This window comes from Colias eurytheme, chromosome 22, assembly GCF_061535395.1.
Source record: "Colias eurytheme isolate Ceu_HAF_F1 chromosome 22, ilColEury1 Martin Lab GWU primary, whole genome shotgun sequence".
Classification (NCBI taxonomy): Eukaryota; Metazoa; Arthropoda; class Insecta; order Lepidoptera; family Pieridae; genus Colias; species Colias eurytheme.
In genome coordinates this window covers 7499898-7521377 of record NC_143001.1, presented here as the reverse complement: position 1 = coordinate 7521377, position 21480 = coordinate 7499898, and the positions used below count along the sequence as shown (strand labels likewise).

The 21480-nt window shown below is 33.7% G+C and overlaps 2 protein-coding genes and 1 pseudogene across 2 annotated transcripts; 2 read left to right on the top strand and 1 right to left on the bottom strand.

Moving 5' to 3' along the window:
- The first annotated feature begins 10247 nt into the window (after positions 1–10247).
- On the top strand, positions 10248–10593 carry LOC149898768 (eclosion hormone-like). Its single transcript, XM_090115161.1, has one exon. The coding sequence runs from the start codon at positions 10280–10282 to the stop codon at positions 10529–10531; it is 252 nt and encodes an 83-aa protein (XP_089971287.1). The 5' UTR covers positions 10248–10279; the 3' UTR covers positions 10532–10593.
- Positions 10594–13649: 3056 nt separating this feature from the next.
- On the top strand, positions 13650–13945 carry LOC149898767 (eclosion hormone-like). Its single transcript, XM_090115162.1, has one exon. It carries the CDS (start codon positions 13678–13680, stop codon positions 13927–13929), a length of 252 nt encoding a protein of 83 aa, XP_089971288.1. The 5' UTR covers positions 13650–13677; the 3' UTR covers positions 13930–13945.
- A 2375-nt stretch (positions 13946–16320) lies between these two features.
- Positions 16321–16599, bottom strand: LOC149898766 (eclosion hormone pseudogene; annotated as a pseudogene).
- Between the last annotated feature and the right edge of the window lie 4881 nt (positions 16600–21480).

Here is a 21480-nt window from a genome sequence, read left to right as displayed (position 1 = left end):
AAACCGCGGAGCACAACTAGTGAGTAATAATTAGGCTTTTGTCGATTCTTCCTTATTTTTAAATAAACTATTGATGAATAATACAGTTTAAAAAACTCAAAAACACGCTTAAACTAATTAAATTATTGTATTTTAACCGATCCTTGATAATCGTACAGTTTGAATTAAATCAGTCCTTGTAACGTGGGTCGTAATCAAGTCTAAAGGAGTCGGTTACTTACAAACATACAACCAGTATGTGAAGCTAATAAAATTGTGTTAAAAAGTATTCATAAATAAAATGACTAGGTTTTAGTTTACTTATAATAAACTTCAAACTTTGGCTTGCAACTTCCTGCAACTTTTAACTTTAAACTCAAAAAATATTGGCTGCAATATGACACTAGTTTCAAAGAGAAACGAAGTAGAGACGAATATTAACATGAAATGTAGTTCAGAACTGACTTGATTGACGAGAAATTTGTTTGAAAAATATATGTTTAGACGTAATTATAGACAGATCGATCAATACACATGTTTAATTTATAAAATACTAGCTTTCCGCCCGCGGCTTCGCCCGCGTTTTCAAAGAAAAACCCGTTCCCGTAGGATTTCCGGGATAAAACCTATCCTATGTCCTTTCTCGGGTATCAAAATATCTCTATATCTCATGCCAATTGGTTATCTGTAGTAAAGGCGTGATTGAGTAACAGACAGACAGACAGAGTTACTTTCGCATTTATAATATTAGTATGGATTATGCAATATGTAGAAAAACATGTTTAAATAATAATCTACGTAAAAAACTAAAAAGCTGAAGTTTCCATGTTTGGTTGAACGTGTTAATCTCAAGAACTACCCATTACAATGATAGAATGAATACAAGATTTTTCTTAGTGTTGGATAATCCGTTTGTCAAGGAAGGCTACTACTATATTACATTAAGATCAATAGGAGTGAAGCAGCGATGTAAAATGTAGCAAAAGCGGGCTAAAATATTCCTTAAAATAGCAGACGAAGCTATGTGCGTCAGCTAGTTTATATTAACCATCATCCTCACAAGATAAAAAGATTACCTCAGCGGATTTTAACTTAAGTGCATTGCATATGCAATCCGTTGAAAAGCATAAACAATCACCACTCCATTCTAAAGTGAAACCAATAATCTGCACGTGGATCGGGTTGGGAAACCATGGATCTATTTATCTTGTTACGATCCTATCTATACTTATATTATAGAGATGAAGAGTGTGTTGTTGTTTGTTTGTTTGAACGCGCTAATCTCAAGAACCACGGTCAAATTTGAAAAATTATTTCCTTGTTAGATATATTTATCGAGGAAGGTTATTTTATATCATCACGCTAAGACCACGGGGCACAGCTATACTATTGATCGTTTTAAGAAAGGAAAAGAAATAGCATGTTAAAAAAAAAATATATATATTTAATTGGTAACATCTACAATTAATTAATAGTAAAATAATCTTCGAAAATGCCTGTGACATTTTATTTACGTATATGTGGACGTAGCTGACATGATTAAAAAGAGCAACTATGGAGTTTCTTGCCGGTTCTTCTCCGTAGATACTGCTTTCCGAATCGGTGGTTAATGTTAAAAATATGTAATGACGTTTCAAAAGTGCTTTTAGAAGAAGTCTTATTGAATAATAAATGTTTGAGTTTGAGTTTATAAAACTATATCAAACTATTACAACCAAAACAACAAAACAATCGATCTTTGCTATCTAAAATAAACATAAAAAGCGGTTAAAACCAGTTAATTTGATTACAGCTATAAAGGCTATAAAAGTGCGGTTTATAGCGTGGAAATGAAGAATGGTGGTCTGATCATGAGAGCTGTATATTATCCAAGAAGTCGATAAATTTAAACGCTTTTAAGATATTAGCTTTCCGCCCGCGGCTTCGCCCGCGTTTTCAAAGAAAACCCTGCATAGTTCCCGTTCCCGGGATTTCCGGGATAAAACCTATCCTATGTGTTAATCCAAGTTACCCTCTATATGTATGCTAAATTTCATTGTAATCGGTTCAGTAGTATTTGCGTGAAAGAGTAACAAACACACATACACATCCCACAAACTTTCGCATTTATAATATTAAGTAGGATTTGCGTGTAGCTTTTTATATTCCTGCTAGAAAGTATATTGTACGCCTATTTGTTTAGTTAACAAGGTGTCTAATAAAAATGTCGTATCATAATGTTGTTACCAATTTCTTCCGAATGGCTTGACTGATTTTTATATTTTTTTTTAGTTTTATTCTATAAGTATATAAGATCATATAATATCTTATATATAAAATTCTCGTGTCACAATGTTAATCTGCATACTCCTCCGAAACGGGTGGACCGATTCTCATGAAATTTTCTGTGCATATCGGGTAAGTCTGAGAATCGGCCAATATCTATTTTTCATATGTACCACGGGCGAAGCCGGGGCGGACCGCTAGTAAGATCATAAAATTAATTTATTATTTATTAATTTATTGACGACGCGGTTGGCGCAGTGGTAGAGTAACTGCCTACTGAGCCGACGGTCCCGGGTTCGATCCCCGGTCAGGGCAAATATTTGTGTGATGAACTCAATTATTTGTTCTTGGGTCTGGGTGTTATTATCTATATATGTATTTATTAAATATTATATTTATCGTCGCCTAGTACCCACAACACAAGCCTTAATTGAGCTTACTGTGGGACTAGGTCGATTTGTGTAATAATGTCCTATAATATTTATTTATTTATTTATTATTATTATTTATTCGATAAGTAGGTATATAAGATCATAAAATGCACGAATAAGGTATTTCCACTAAGGAGGAGGTAAGGTATTTATAAGGTTATTTTCATTTTGTAGGTATTTCCACTTTTTGCCAACAATCCTAGACTTAATATGTATAAAATTTCATATACTATTAGATTGAATAATATCTTCATTAGCACATATGCTTTTTATCCGGGTACGACACGACCAAGCAAATTTTACCAAAAAACTAAAGCTAGTTTAACATACATGTCAAATTAAAAACCTCAATCCTAAGTTTATTCATTACTAGCTTTCCGCCCGTGGCTTCGCCTGTGTTTTCAAAGAAAAGCCGTTCCCGGATTTCCGGATAAAACCTATCCTATGTGCTAATCCAAGTTGCTCTCTATATATTGTGTACTAAATTTCATTGTAATCGGTTCAGTATTTGCGTGAAAGAGTAACAAACATACATACACACATCCAGTCTCACAAACTTTCGCATTTTAAGCTATTTCATAGCTTCTATCGCGGGCCTTGAGCGCGGGGACTGAATCGAGAAATTCCGTAACGAAAAAACCTCACGCTCCCCACCGACGGACACGGAGGTGTGGCTTGAAGGCATGCTATGCAATAGCTTTACCGCGGCAGTCCCCGAGTGCCACACGTCTTTTTTATTATTAGTAGGACTCCAGAAATTTCTTTCCAATATTCTTTGTACAAATCGATATCGCTCCAATGATTAATTCTAAGACCATTGTTTAAAAGTAATTACTTCTCTAGTGTTATTTTATCCAGGAGAAATTCAATAGGATTTTTCATCAAAATAAACAGGTTTTCTATTAAAGGACAGGTATATTTTTTCATTCGGCTTTGTTTGTAGCCAGACAGAATTGTTAAGGTGCGAATCTGTGTCTGGGGATGTTTTTATGTTGTTTTATGTTATCATGAATGAAAATATTTTATTCCAATGCTGATAGAATATAGTGTAAATTAAATTATTTATGATAAATGTAGGAGCTTGTTGATAGAGGCGATTACTGCTAGGTGTATAAAGAGAATCTCTTATTGTGATTGATTTTATAGTTATTTACATCACACTTTCTAATTCAAAAGATAATAATTATATTTATTTCCTATGCAGAATGCGTGAACAAACATGCACACAATATGTGCCCAAAAAATACAAAGTTTACATACACTATGGCATACCCCTTTTTTAAAGTCGGTTAAAAACAACTGTTATTTACATAGAAAGGATAAATATCAACTTTAATATCAAAGTATATAACATCTCTATCTGATACTGTTGGATACTAAAAGCTATCGATAGCCTGATGCCAGTAAATCCGTCCGTACGTTTGATATATCTTTCAATATAGTTTTTAATAATATCGGTAAATTTCAGAATTTCTGTGTAGTTTTCAAGCGATTTTGTATCAAAATGGAAAATATAGAGACAAGTAATTTTTATTAGTGTCGATCAACATTTATTTACTAAGACAGAGATAATGACAAACAAACAAAGATTTTTCCGTACATCTACATGTTATAAATCAAAGCCATTCGTCTGTTCGTTTGTTCGAGATTACCTCATAAACTGCACGGATTTTTTTGAAGTGAAAATTCTTTAGGCGCGTTGAGAGTAAAATTTCATGGCAATACCGTCACGTCATGGAGTAAGGCGATCTTGGAAATTTTCCAAAGAAGATTACTTCTGACACGTTTGCTTGGTAAACACGCTCTTTTTTTAAGCAACGCAGGTGAAGTCGCGGTCGGAATGCTAGTTAATAGTGTAGATGACATACAATGTCTCCAGGTATCGTCTACGTCATCGGAAGTTGGTTAAAAGGCGGAAGTCGAGTGACAATATCCGCTAACGAACGTAGGGAAATTGGCGGGAAATCGTTTGTATGTTTACATGTATGGGTTTTGTAAATGGCTTGACGAAAGTGGTTTTTACTCGGCGAAAAGAGGTTTTTTTCATCTGTATGTAATCCCACAATCATCCAAAAATGTTGTAAATTACAAAAAGAGATTAAATAATTATGTAGATCGTGAAATGTTTTCGCTACAGAGCATAATATCTTCGACATCATTCATCGGGGCCTTAACGGCCGGCCAGTCGAGTAGACTGGTCGAGGATCCTCTCTTTATCAATGTGGAATTCCACCTTCCTTTCTCCACATAATCAGATGTATGCATTGAGTTACTATGTACTACGTACTAGAGAGGACTTCGCTACTACACAATTTGTAACACGAGTTAGAGCCAATCGTCTCAAACCAATTTTTTTTTTGTTACATTGATTGGTTTTAATTGATAAGTTTAGTCATATTTTTTAAATAAGATAAACAATATTTTTTTTACATTGATTGGTTTTAATTTATAAGTAATAAGAGGCAGAATATCTACAAAGTGTATGACTCACTAGCCGCCCCGTGCGCGCCAGATTTTGTTCGTGGTATCCTCTCTATACGTAGTAAAGGATGTATGCATATTTTTCTCACTTTCTGGCTTGATGTATTTTAGACTGAGTTGTTAAATTATTATTAAAAGTATGAATTCTAACAACTTATAACATCAATACATAATAATATAGTTCTTCTGTATGTTTAGCGAATCACATGTAAAATATATGTAAGCAAATAGAAATATATATTTTTTATCCTACAATTAAAACTGTATCTTATTAAGAAGAAGAAGCGTAAAAGATTGCCAATAATACATACCTATGTATCGATTAGCCTTATCGGTTAAAGTTGAAATAACGCTACCAAAATGTAAAGTGACGTGAACACATGTAAAACACGACTCTTAAACTGTGACGTGTATTCGAAGACAAACTTCCTGACTCATTTCGCAAAGTATCGAAGTATGTAAAACATAGTAAACTTTTGTTCGCATCTGTTCGCTCTATTTAGCTTTTAAATATGACTTGTTATTTACCGTTCGTCGGGTTTAAATGTGGTAATTTTATACAGTAGATGATGGATATGCATGCTTGAAAATTATAAGGTAAAAGACTGCACAATCGTTACATTTTATTTGATTTATGACTCAACTAGATTACCGCCCGCGGCTTCGCCTGCGTTTTTTAAGAAAAACCCGAATAGTTCCTGTTCCCGTGGAATTTCCGGGATAAAACTTATCCTATGTGTTTATCCAAGTGACCTTCTATATGTGTACTTAATTTCATTGTAATCGGTTCAGTAGTATTTGCGTGAAAGAGTAACAATCACACACACACATCCTCACAAACTTTCGCATTTATAATATTAGTAGGATAAAACTATTATATTACGAAAACAATAAACCCGACTGCTAATTAATATAGCCTATGTCACTACAAGATTAATTCTGATGATTGTAATCAACAATGACACATCAAATAAAAATTCGTCCAGTGGTTTGGGCTGTGTAGAGCGTGCAAAAAAAAAATATGAATGAACACGTTTTGGATAATATTATGTACGACGCGAAATGCGTACGACGAGCAAAGCTGTAATGCTAATCTATACTAAACATTATCAAAAATGGTTCAACAGTTTCAACAAATACTTAACATAAATACAGACTTTACAAATTCAATATTATCCAAGATTACGCCCTTTATCTGGCTGAGTTGTTACATTCAGGTTGGATGAAACAAAAATCGTTGTAACGCGAATATTTCGCACTGAAAAAGATCCTTTTGATTCCTTTTCATTTTTATCTTTGACATTTTCGCAAATTATCATTCATTCTTTTATATAGCAATTCGTTATAAAGCGAAGATGTTATTTTCGCTTCATGTGTTTCGATTGATTTTAAGTAGCTGTATGATATAATTTTATAAAGGTACTGATCGATACCTCTTTCATTTTCGGGACTTGGTTAAAGTAATTGCCTTTTTAAAAGTAACAAGGCTTCTTTCTCAAGATTTGATTCGTTAAATCATACAATTATTGGATATCAATAATGCTAAAGGTACTTCTTTTAGGGAATTAGAAAAATACCTAGTAATTTCTTTGGATGAAGGCAGTGGTATTCCTGAAACAGAAAAAGATTTTTAATAAGTTGATTAAATAATTAGTAGTAGAAAAAATAGTTGTTTATAATAATTGGTTGTCTGTAAGAAATCGCTATTTAGCGATAAGGCCGCCTTGTTACAATGTATCCTAGGTTAAGTCTCAATTTGTAATTTATCTAGAGCAGTAATAAAAGCACAAATAAAGAAATAAATACTAATGGTCCGCCCCGGCTTCGCCCGTGGTACATATTTCGCAATAAAAGGTAGCCTATGTCCTTTCTCGGGTATCAAAATATCTTCATACCAAATTTCATGCAAATTGGTTCAGTAGTTTAGGCGTGATTGAGTAACAGACAGACAGACAGAGTTACTTTCGCATTTATAATATTAGTATGGATTATATTTCCTTATTTGCTTCACCTCCTTAGGTCTCCACTTGTCCATATAAAATTTATTTAATGATTACTTCGTTATATCCACTGAATATTAAACTTACACATATAATATTTAATAAAAGATATAACCATATAAACACAATACATAAAAACTCCAATTTCATTCCCATACATTTTTCTTTGACCTTGTTTGAAAGTAATTTAATACCATTCAGGCACGCGATTCTTATCCACGTGCCAATAACTTGTGTTATTGTATTACACATATCGATAGTAAGAATTGATATTAATGTTTATTGATTATGTAGACTAAGCTACGATATGAAAATATGGCATGATTCCGCGTAGACTCTACAATGTGCTACGACGTAGAGGGTCTTTATTGATACAGTAAAATTTATATTTTATAGATTCTTAGATCTACATGATGCTTGTAGCATGATTCCGCGTAGACTCTACGATGTGCTACGACGTAGATTCTACGTCGTAGAGGGTCATTGTTGAAAATACTTATACCATGTTTGATAGTCATCAATTAAACATTATAATAGAATAAATATGATGATTTGTAATAGATTTTATCGTAGGTAACTACGGGTACCAATTGAAAAAATTGTAAATAAACAAGAGTTAGCTACGAAGCTTTTTATTAAGAGTTTTATTCATCAGTACATCAGTCTTATCACAGATTAATACTATACGTCTTATTTAGGGATTCCCTGTAGTAATGGTTACTTTATACCAATGTTATCAAACAATGTAGAATATACGTTAATAACGGTTACATAAAAACATTTTTTAACTGTAAAATGACTTTACACTTAACTATAATTGAATGATTTGTATAACAAGTTTTATTGTTAAGCTATTGCATAGCTTCTATTTAGAAATTCCGTAACGAAAAAACCTCACGCTCCCCACTCCGACGGGCTCGGAGGTGTGGCTTGAAGGCTGCAATAAGGATGCAGGTAAAGCTATGCAATAGCTTTACACCGCGGCAGTCCCCGAGTGCCACACGTATTTTTATTTATACATCGCATATAAGGTAACAGTTTATTAAAAACAGAAAACGCAATAATGAATAACAAACATACGTATTAAAGTACACTTACAATATTTTAACTCACTTAAATATTTACAAATTTAATTTATAACATTACATAATGAAAAAATACTCCAATACAAGAGAGCCAATATATGCGTAATAAATAAAATTAATACCCATATGAATTACTAAAATAAATTAATGCAATAAGAGCACCGGATGTGATGTAACGATACACCGGAAAGAGGCTTTTAAATCACTCGGAACGGATGCGGAAGTGGTTCGCTAATAAATATCGTTGGTGGCTGCAAATATCGGTTTTGTAACTGTTTATTATGTTTTTTATAAGTTTTTCTTTGAAGTTATTCTTATTAGGATAAGTTAGAATATCTTAATATATATAAATCTCGTGTCACAATATTTGTCCTCAATGGACTCCTAAACCACTTAACCGATTATAATAAAATTCGCACACCATGTGTGATATAGGATATGACACATGGTGAGAGATAGGATAGTTTAAACATGTAGGTACCACGGGCGAAGCCGGGGCGGACCGCTAGTAATGTATTAAATTTCAATGCGAAATACCTACAATAAAAAAACGAAATGTTAAGGTTTAGGTATTTACATTATTAGATACTAGTTGCACCCCACAGTTTCACATGCGGACAAAACTACGGACAACCTTTTAACCTTTTAGAAAGAAAGAATGGAAATCATTAAATCCAACACACATTTATAAAATGCTTAAAAAAAACAAAATGAAATCCAACGAACAAAAACAAATAATTTTGCAATTTAAGAAAGAAGAATAAGATATATATGCTTATTTTCAGTGATATTTTTTAAATAGCTGATCTTTCATCATGGGCCTTCAACTATTTTATCTCTCAATGCAACCAATACTAAAAACTTACAGGCTTTTGCATTTATACTATGATTCTTTATATTCAATATACAGTATAAAACAAAGTCGCTTTCTCTGTCTCTATGTATGCTTAAATCTATAAAACTACGCCACGGACTTTGATACGGTTTTTTATAATAGATAGAGTGATTCAAGAGGAAGGTTTTAGTATATAATTTATTAGGTTTTAGACAAAGCGGGCGAAGCCGCGGGCGGAAAGCTAGTATCTTTTAAAATTCCTGTGAAAATCCTGTAATGATTTATACTTTAAGCTCTGTTAAGTTCCTGCAGTGAGAACAAAGCTTAAAAGCCCAGAACGGATCTAAATCTTGTTCCTTATAATATTTAATCTGACTTTTCAAACATTTCAGTTACTGTATGTCTTTATTTTAATTATATTTTTCAATTGAATAACTACTTAATATATCTATCTTCTTATATATAAAAATGAATCGCAAAATGTGTTGGTAAGCGCATAACTCGAGAACGGCTGAACCGATTTCGATAATTCTTTTTTTATTATATTCCTTGAAGTACGAGGATGGTTTTTATGTAGAGAAAACGAAAATATGTACCACGGGCGAAGCCGGGGCGGACCGCTAGTCTATAATATAAAAATGATTCCCAAAATTTGTTGGTAAGCGCATTACTCGAGAACGGCTGAACCGATTTCGATAATTCTTTTTTTATTATATTCCTTGAAGTACGAGGATGGTTCTTATGTAGAGAAAACGTAAATATGTACCACGGGCGAAGCCGGGGCGGACCGCCAGTCTATTGATAACTTGAAGATCGGTTTGAATAAGCTTCACACGTAAATATTAGTGTACTTATAAACTAATCTACATCACTCGTATTGAAAGATTTTTCCTAGTAATAATTTTTATGACCAGACTTGTCATTTTATTCATCCCCTTTTTAAAACGATTTAAGAAAAACTGGACATAGATAATTCAAATTACTTGGTGACGTCATATTCCTTGCCTTCTACTGCCTAATGTATTTGCTCGAAATGTTGTTACTTATTGATATAATTTAATATAAGATAATGGAAAGCTCAGCAGCGTCCAGCATGGTTGGTTGGTTCAAGTGTCGGGCGGCTGGTATAAAGCGAGGGCGCGGCTCTATGTGGACACTCACGCAGCATCAGCCTCTCCACTCGTGCACAATCTGAGCCGCAAGATGTCCGCCAAGCTCGCAGCCATGTTCGCGCTTGTTGCAGTCGCAGCGAGCCTCGTCGAGGGCAATCCTTCTATCGTCACTGGATACGACCACTTGGAGTTGTGCATTGAGAATTGTGCTCAATGCAAGAAGACGCTCGGAGCGTGGTTCGACGGCCCGCTGTGTGCGGACTCTTGCCTCAAGTTCAGAGGGAAGCTGATTCCCGACTGCGAAGACTTTGCCTCCATTGCGCCCTTTCTCACCAAGATTTAAGTCTGAAATTATTAGTTATGATATTGTCATTTGATCTCAAGTTATATGACAAATTGTGTATTGTTTACTAGCAATGCTTATTTATATTATATAGTGGATAAGAAGTAATATGTATTAGCGTGAATAAAATATGTTATATTGGACTAATGTTTTTCATTGAATCCCTACAAACCATCAACATATCCTAATTTGATGATCATATAATGCAAGCATATAAAGAACGCATTTGTAAAAGTATTAAAATATATAGCTGACTAGCTGTGCCGCGCGGTTTCACCCGCATTACTCCGCTCCGTTGGTCTTAGCATGATGATATTATATAGCCTATATTACTCGTGGAGAATGAAGCTTTCGAATGGTTAAAGAATTTTTAAAATCAGTCCAGTAGTTTATGAGCCTATTCATTACAATCAAACAAACAAAGAAACACTATATAAACCACTTTTATCGTGACAAAATCAAACGTTTATCTCGAGAAAAAAAGAGCGCCAAAAGTGGTTTATCGCAGATAAAACCAAAACTAAAAGTAATTACACAAAATGCTCTGACAAATATCTTGCAAATGTTTTAATATAATTGTTTATGAAAAAAAAATCATAATAAGTATTACCATGTCAAGTAGAAAACGTAAAAGTGTGAAAATTAGAGCTAACTTGGTGATTTTTTTTATCGAGTAAATTTTAATATTTTATGTTTTTGATTAAACAGAATCGTTGAACATATCATCCAGTTTGATATATATATTTTATTTTTTAGATTTGGTCTTGCATATTACACGTATCATCTAATAGAAGATTGGTTATTTTGCTTTATGCGCCCCCTTAAACTCTAAATTGACTTACTTTCCTTTTCATTTACAAGCATTTATGTAGCAAAGACGCTAAAAATTTTGAAAAAAATAGAAATTAGCCTTTATCTTTCAAAAATTATGCTTTAGGTTGATGTAATTTTTTTTGGAATCAGTCCAGTAGTTCTGCATTTATCAGTTTCCAACATACACAAGTAAAAATAATCCTCTTTATAATTCGAAGAAGTGAAGAAGTATTCATATTTGCTCTACATGTCCAACGATCAACATAAATATAATAAATGATATTAAATATTTTTCTCTTAATGGTTACAAATTACCTACTAGTTACTATAAATTTTGTTGAAATATAAATTTATAATAAATATAAATTTATAAAGAATAGAAAAAATTCGATCACGAGGCGGGACCTGACGGGTCACGAGTGGCTGAATTGGTTAGGCATCCGCCCCGGAATGGCGCGAAAGGATGCGGGTTCGAGTCCCGCCTCGTGATCGAATTGTTTCTATACTTTATAAATTTATAAGTTTAATTTTGCTAATATCTTAATATCTATTATTTTAGGTTTTCTACTTATTTATTAACAACTAGTTACAGCCCGCTGCTTCACTCACGTATTACTTGATTAAAAAATAGTCAATGTACTTATCCAGGCGATATCTATATCTGTACCAAATTTTAAAAACAACCATCTAAACATATAAGTTTTTGCATTTACTTGTATTTTTGTATAGTAAGTGGAGTATAGTTTCATATGGGTGATCTTCAACAGATGATTGTAATGACTTTAAAGATGAAATGATCTATTCGAAACTAATTTACCAAAAATATCTTTTTAATATCATAAATGCGATTTGTGAGGATGGATGTGATCTTTTTTGCTCTTTCACGGGAAGACCACTGAACGGATTTTAATAATACTTTGCAATGATGTAGCCTCAAATGAGCTATAGAAATACTTACTTTTGCCCGCGGGAGAAAACGCACGGCATAGCTAGTTAATTATAAATATTTCTGAAAGAAACTCAAGTCTAAAATACAATATTTTTTATGGGTTGGGCTCGTATTAACTATAATTTTACTTACAGTTTTCACATTTAAACACATAAGCACAATTATTTTGTACATCAAAAATTAAAATATTTAATGTCGAGTTTTAAAAAAATGCACATTTCGAATCGAGGAAATCAGTTACCTGAAACGATTTTTGCAGTTGAAATATAATAAAATTTCGTGTGCACAAAGCACATAATCATCAAAATATTTAACATTTACGAAACTTACTCTAAATTCTAGCGCAATCGAGTAAAAAGGTTTAATTTCTTTAAAACTAAGCAGATAATATTCTTGTACAAATCAATATTGCTACATACCTCCTAAAGCAAATATTATACAATTTATGTAATTGTATTTAGCGTAAATACACACCTTTTTAGATATTATTTCAATTAAGAATTTTTGAATAATAGTTTATTTTTAAAAGCAGTACGTTTTCTGTGATATTAGCTAAGACATAATGTACAAAAGTTATTGTTCCTATTTTACTCAATGGATACAAAGTTCATTATAGCATGATAATTATCCATTGCTTTGCACACAGGTCTTACAACGGACAATATTATAAATCCTCATACAAGACTCTACTTTTTTTTTATGTCAGAGCAGGCAAAGGGGCAGGTGGGCCACCTGATGGTAAGTGGTCACCACCGCCCATAAACACTTGCAACACTAGAAGTGTTGCAGGTGCTTTGCCGGCCTTTTATGGACAAATAAGCTATAGTTATATTATGCTATGCAAGCTACTATAATAGTTTTTAATTATACATAAAATATTATAATGAAAACAATGATATCATAAGTATGATGGTGTTATCTAGACCCACACCTTACCAACACAACATTGATCTTCAAAAACGGCACACAATCGATACACAACTAGACATTACAGGATGGCATAATTCAACATCGTGAGTGAAAAGGGGGACTACTGAAGTAAAATGTGCCTTGAGCCACATAGACGTGCCAATCCGGAAGCGTTAACAACCTATTTATTTTTTACTTATCATAGAAGAAAACACCAACTTTCGTACAAAAGAGAAGATTTGATATTATAATCATATGATTTGATTTGTAGGCATCAATGTTTTCTATCTCTACAGCTCTATTCTGAGTCCTAATTGAATTACTAAAGCACTAAGTAGCTAATGGAAAGCTCAGCAGTGTCTAGCACGGTTCGTTGGTTCGAGTGTCGGGCGGCTGGTATAAAGCGAGGGCGCGGCTCCATGTGGACACTCACGCAGCATCAGCCTCTCCACTCGTGCACAATCTGAGCCGCAAGATGTCCGCCAAGCTCGTAGCTATGTTCGCGCTTGTTGCAGTCGCAGCGAGCCTCGTCGAGGGCAATCCTTCTATCGTCACTGGATACGACCACTTGGAGTTGTGCATTGAGAATTGTGCTCAATGCAAGAAGACGCTCGGAGCGTGGTTCGACGGCCCACTGTGTGCGGACTCTTGCCTCAAGTTCAGAGGGAAGCTGATCCCCGACTGCGAAGACTTCGCATCTATTGCGCCCTTTCTCACCAAGATTTAAGACTAAAATTATAAGTTATGATGTAATTTGATCTCAAGTTATATGACTTATTGTATAACTTTTACTAGCAATTGTGATGTATATTTTAGAGTGTTTAAGAAGTAATGTATTAGCGTGAATAATATACGTTATATCGGACTATAGTTTTTCTTTAAATCCCCCTAACTACTCTCACCACATCGTATAGTAATTTGACAATCTGATACTCTTATATGAAGCAAGTTGAGATGCTTTATATTAGAAACACACAACATACATACATGTTATACAAATAACGATTAAATAGCTGGTAAAAAAATTGTATGAGGTAATACACTACATGATTTGCATTTGAATCAAATGAAACTTTACAACGGACTCAAATATTTTTAATATTAATAATATGTATCTTCTTTTAATAATTCAATAAATCTTTTAAAATATTTAATCTTACCAGAAATTATAAACATTCATTGATTTACACATTTTTTAAAGAATTAATTATATCGATCACAGTTAGGATTCGAACCCACGTCTTTCAAGCAATTGAATGCTATAAAACTAAAATATCGAACTAAATCGTGAATTATTCAACAAATTCTATATTTTATTCTGTCTTTATATAGAATAATAACAACTGCAGATTTCGCACAAAAAATTAAGTATCTTTTCTATATTAATTTTACTCTTTAACTTGATATTACACTTTTAATATAGATTTTTAAAGGACAATCATAAGTTAAAATAAATATAAATTTTCTGCTCTGTAGAGTAAAAGTTAAAAAGACAGGCAGGAAACTTGAGATTGAAAATGCTTAATACAGCGTCTACAACCTGAGTAATATTAAACGTATATCAATATAACTCTTTACGACCTTTTTAAAATAAAAATGAAATCCTTTATTTTATGTTATTAACAAGTTATGTAATTACGTTGCTCAAAATAAAGAGCAATGAGAATTTGAACCTTTAATTAAGTTGGTTACTAAGTAGCCAAGTTTGCTTACCAAACTTATTTTTGTCAATTAAGAAGCACCCAAAATATTCTATTACTAGATTTCCGCCCGCGGCTTCGCCCGCGTTTTCAAAGAAAAACCCGCATAGTTCCCGTTCCCGTGGGATTTCCAGGATGAAACCTATCCTATGTGTTAATCCAAGTTACCCTCTATATGTGTGCTAAATTTCATTGTAATCGGTTCAGTAGTTTTTGCGTGAAAGAGTAACAAACATCCATACAAACTTTCGCCTTTATAATAGTATTAAGAAAGATGATTTAGATAACAAAATAACTTTTTTTGTTCTAAAGCTTTATATACGACTAGCTGCGCTCCACGGTTTCACCCGCTTGGCTCCGCTCCTGTTGGTCTTAGCGTAATGATATATATAGCTTGTAGCCTTCCTCGATAAATGGGCTATGTAACACCGAAAGAATTTTTCGAATCGGACCAGTAGTTCCTGAGATAAGTGCGTTCAAACAAACAAACTCTTCAGCTTTATAATATTAGTATAGAATATAGATAGAAGGAAAATGTCCTTCAAGACGTAAGTTGATGTTTATCAGCTAAGTTATGAGCGATGAGGCTAAGTTTTAAAATTAGATTAACTTATGATCGCTTTTCATGTTAAGTTGCGAGACAAGGAACTTCTTTTTTAAAAACTTATTATGTAACAAAAACTTGTACTAAAACATTTTAAAATTGGATTTCGAATGAAGCAATTCTGTTTTTTTTTATTTTGATTGTTATTTTCAAGTAATTATTGTTTAAAATTGTATAATATTGTTCAAATAACTTTGTAAGTGAAAACTGAAAATTTGTTGTTGTATTCGATTTCTGCTTGAAGAATTTATTGAGAATGCTACAGAAGTAGGTGAATTTTGTTGATTGTATTAAATAACTAGCGGTCCGCCCCGGCTTCGCCCGTGGTACATATTTACGTTTTCTCTACATAAAAACCATCCTCGTACTTCAAGGAATATAATAAAAAAAGAATTATCGAAATCGGTTTAGCCGTTCTCGAGTTATGCGCTTACCAACACATTTTGCGATTCATTTTTATATATAAGACTAGCGGTCCGCCCCGGCTTCGCCCGTGGTACATGTTTACGTTTTCTCTACATAAAAACCATCCTCTTACTTCAAGGAATATAATAAAAAAAGAATTATCGAAATCGGTTCAGCCGTTCTTGAGTTATGCGCTTACCAACACATTTTGCGATTCATTTTTATATATAAGATTAATTACTAGTTTATATTTTAGGCGTTTACTGTTGTTGATGATCAGTAGGTTCATTTAAATAATGGATACATTTTAAGGATATTTAATTTTATTTCAAAATAGGAACCATATACATTATATTGATTAATTATAAATTAAACGTATTTATATAGAAAGTCGTAAAACCCTCACTATACAACAATTTTGTAGCCTTATTTAAATCTTGGTGAGAAAGGGCGCAATGGAGGCTACGTCCTCGCAGTCGGGGATCAGCTTCCCTCTGAACTTGAGGCAAGAGTCCGCACACAGCGGGCCGTCGAACCACGCTCCGAGCGTCTTCTTGCATTGAGCACAATTCTCAATGCACAACTCCAAGTGGTCGTATCCAGTGACGATAGAAGGATTGCCCTCGACGAGGCTCGCTGCGACTGCAACAAGCGCGAACATGGCTGCGAGCTTGGCGGACATCTTGCAGCTCAGATTGTGCACGAGTGGAGAGGCTGATGCTGCGTGAGTGTCCACATGGAGCCGCGCCCTCGCTTTATACCAGCCGCCCGACACTCGAACCAACCAACCGTGCTGGACACTGCTGAGCTTTCCATTAGCTACTTAATTGATAAGTGCCTGAAGTGTTATTATGAGTAGATACCTTTTTATCTGGGCATTAGTAGTGAGAGATTCCTTGGTGTAACATGTATTATTTTCGGTATTTCTTAATGTGTGTTAACTTATACAAATGTGTTTTCAGGCGTTTGTTAGTTACAGCGAAAAAGCAAGTACCTATCCTGCCTCATGATATTTTTTTTATATTCTTTACTCTATAATTTCTCATTTTTAAAACGCTTTTGAACTTCGTTAATATTAGAATCTTACTTCAAAATCGATTCTATAGATGTCCTTCAGTTGTAAAGCATTACTAGCCAGTTACTAAAGACAATCACTGTCCAACTTTAGATTCAAAGATACCGTAACAACCTCTCCAATCGTCTGTCCAGAGATTCTTTAAAATAAGACGTAAAGTGCAAATGCATCGAACGGTAGGTCTTGCAGTGCGGAACGTAAGAGGAGTATGGTCTCTTTGATAGCGGGAGATTATATTGTCTTCTTTATATTATGTCAAAATATTGAGATAGCGATTGATAATTAATTTATGACGTGACAACGTCTTATAATTCGATAGAGATTCTGCACGCACGAAAAAACATGACTCATGCGGCGTTACCTCCGTTCCATGTAAGGCTTGAAGTGCAAGCGAGAGCGCGGAACGAGCGACAAAGAAGCACATTCGGACGTTGTCACGTTCAGCTATCGTCAGTAAATCGACTTTACAGATAACCAATTTTTTGTAAGTAGGCTATTTCTATTTAGATAGAGTGTAGAGTATTCAATAGGTAACGTTTGTTAGCTACGTTAGATGTTTGTGAAGATTTTCTTCAAAATAACACGATATTTTGAATTGAAACTTCTTTAGGCGCGTTGAGAGTAAAATTTCAAGGTCGCGTCATGGTAATACCGTCGCGTTATGGAGTAAGGCGACGATTTTGCTATCTTTGAATCTTGCCAAAGAAGTTTCACTTCTGAAACGTGTGCTGAAACTTTTCTCTTCTTGCTTATAAATTATTGCAGTAAATCGCTGTAACTCCAGCCACACCGTGAAACACAAAAGAGAGAATTCCGTGGCGTTTCGTTATTCAGACAGTCACCTGATTATTCGCTTCGATGACCGAACTAGTGATGTGTGTGTGTTTTATCCTTTTTAAGATGAAATTATGTTAAAACTAGGGGTAGCAGTTTGTACAAACTCTATCCAATAAGAGGAAGACAAACTGTATAGTAATTTCATATTCGTTACATTAAAAATGTATTGTATTAGACTTTTATTTTTAAAGATGCCACAGTTCTGTTTAATACTAAAATTGTGGCTGTGTAAATAATATAAAATAGAGAGATTTATGTAGGTTTACGCAGTTAACTATTTTCTTATAACTATCATATTATTTTATGTTAAAATGGTGTCTATAGGGTCTAGAACTTAGATTTTGTAAGACTGTGATTTAGACATGCATATTATATGTATTGCACATAAGCCATTGCCATAAAAATTACAGTACAAACGATATTTATTAAGAAATAAAATCTTCAATAAAAAATTATCGATAAATCAATACCCCGCACATCACTAGCCATTCAGCTTAACAGAGAGTCCACTTGCTATACTTAACTTATCTTTGCAAGTCTGTCCTAACCGAAAATCTAAAAATACTACGCCTGCTAAATTGCTCCCTTTCTAACTTATACAAAAACCATACATTTGTCTTTGTCTAACTTATCGAACCTTCTAGGAGCTCTATTAGATTTAGTGTTTCTATTATTTATCATAATATAATTGATATAATTATTTATCTAGGTGTATTTATTACCTAGCTGTTCCACGCGGTTTCAATAGCAAAAGCGTTATGAGGGTTTATAAGCTATATCACTACCGAATATCATCAAAATCCGACCAGTGGTTTTTCCGTAAAAGTAGCGTTAGCAACTATTAACCCTTGGCATGCCTGGTAGGGTCTGTCAGACCCACACCAACGCGCGAACCGTTGTAGTTCGTTTAAATTTGAATTTCGCGCCTCACCGTTTTTAGTAGCTGGCCGTTACTAACCGCAGAATGCCATCCACCCACTTCCTCAGCCCGAGGCGAGCTACGAACGTAAAAGGACGTGCTTAAAGTGCGTGCGGGTCCCACAGACCCCACCAGGCATACGGCGTGACTTTATTTTGTAAGTATTTATTTTTCTTTTTTCTTATAAATATTGGAATTTGGTGTTAAATAGTATTAGTTTGTACATTGCATTATCCTATTTTATTGTTTTTTTCAGTTTAATCATGAATAAACAACTAACAGACGAGGATATAGCTAGTTTATTATTCTAAGAGTTGGATGAGGAAGACTTAGTTGCATTTGATTGAGGAGGAAGAAAATGATGCAGGCTCCACCACTTCGGATACTGAAATGGAGGTGCCTCTGTCCATCCATTAGTACATTTGTGAGACATGTAGATGTCACATTTGTCTTGACCACTCGATTTTTCAATGCGCAAAGTGTTACCAAACCAAAGCTTTACAAAGTGTAAATGCAAGTGATGAAGACTTTGTAATTTAGATTAAGTTTATGATAGTGCCTTACACTGGATTAAAGTCTGATTATGATCACATTACTTTTGATACTAATTATATGTTAACAAAGTTATAGTCACGAAATGTTGCTTAAAAAAGTGAGTTAAAGTTTAATTTCAAATATTTTAATAAAGTTGATTAATTTCTAATGTGATTTTTTTTACTATCTCTTTTTTGCCCTTTAAGCATGCGTCTTGAATCATTAAATCATCTAACATAATAAAATTTATAGAAAATAATATCATTTTGAAATCGGGGTCTGAGAGACCCACCAGGCATAGAGTGTAACTTATGCCCACCAGGCATGCCAAGGGTTAAGTATTCTATGGTAAAAGGTAAACAAACATCCATACATTTTTTCAAAATTTAGCTTTTCTATGGAATGTTAATAGCTATTCTAATATTATACTTTAAAAATTTGTTGTGTATGTGTTTGTATTTCTGAATAATAATAAACCTTATTATGTCTTCAAAGTAATTGTTTTCCATGAAATATTATAAATCTTATATATAAAATTCTCGTGTCACAGTCTGCATACTCCTCCGAAACGGGTGGACCGATTCTCATGAAATTTTCTGTGCATATCGGGTAAGTCTGAGAATCGGCCAACATCTATTTTTCATATGTACCACGGGCGAAGCCGGGGCGGGCCGCTTGTCTTATATATAAAATTCTCGTGTCACAATGTTAGTCTGCATACTCCTCCGAAACGGGTGGACCGATTCTCATGAAATTTTCTGTGCGTATCGGGTAAGACTGAGAATCGGCCAACATCTATTTTTCATATGTACCACGGGCGAAGCCGGGGCGGACCGCTAGTAAATTTATAAAATAAGAATGCTCTAAAAAGTCAGCTTTTTATACAGCTTGTAAGCAGAATTTTCAGTACCATAAAATCTATTTTTTTATACATATATATCAAAAAATATATAACAAACAGTATTGGCAGTTAATTTTATTTGTGACCCACACAAACTAAACCATGCGCCCCTTTATCCACGAAGGGGTTTACCTTACTCAGAAATTACATTAAATCCTTTGAAACCCGCTTGAACTAAATGTAAATGTCCCATTATATTAAATTTATAAATTAATTGGATTCCCGTATTTTGAGAGAAAATTAAAATCAAACATGACAATTTTCTTTATTAGATACAATTCATTTGATGTTCTTATTCAAACAGAAGGTAAGTCTATTGGTTTTTTTAATTATTATTTATTAAATTACCTGCTCCCATATCACAGATTAGATACTAGCCCATACTACATACAGATGCATCGACCTTATTAGGCTAAAGTTTCTCTAGTTAGTACATACTATTGATAATAGCTGCCCACATAAACAACTATAATTTAAGATAAGGACAGAGGTTGAATATATGTAGATGTTACAAGTTAAGTTTAAACTTTAGTAGGGAAGTTAGCACATCGTCGGATTCTGTAGATAACATTGCCACAGATAATATAATACTATATATTACTTCTATTATATATTACTAACATACGCTTGTTACTCTAAATACACATGGGAAGTCAATTTTCGTGTGCAGAGATGCAAGTATAATAGCGTTGTGTTTCTTGTTAATAGTTCGTCTGTTGAATGAAGTATTTGTGAATCTTCTTATAGATAAATGCGTGTTAAAAATAATTAGAAGTTTATAAATATTATTTTGTTAAAGTCTAGTATACATTTCTTTTTTTCGAAAGTTGGTTTATGGAATGGTTTTGGTTTTATACAGGGTGTCCCAAAAAGTAGTGATGAACGGAAGCTGGGAGGTAGAGGACCTAGAGGGCTATCCGAATCACCCCCATGTATGTTATGCGATTTTTCGTATTTTCGGAGTTATGACGTTTTTCACCTATCGCCGAGTACGATGATATTTTCACTCATGGTGACGTCAATTGTTGCGCTAGATGCTTGATTTTTTTTTGTTTGCTAAGCTGAAAGATAGGCCAATTCAGTATGGTAACATTTACTATCGTTAGATCTTCGAATGGAATAAAAAAAAGAATTAAATGCCAAGAAAGATAAAATTACCCAGTATGTTCACCACTTCAAGGGCCCGTAAAAAAATAAAATCACATAAAAAAACGTGCCTGGGTGACGTATCTATACTGAATGAATTCATATACCTACTTGAGTTTGGACATTATAAATAAGCATATAGTTTAGCAAAATATGA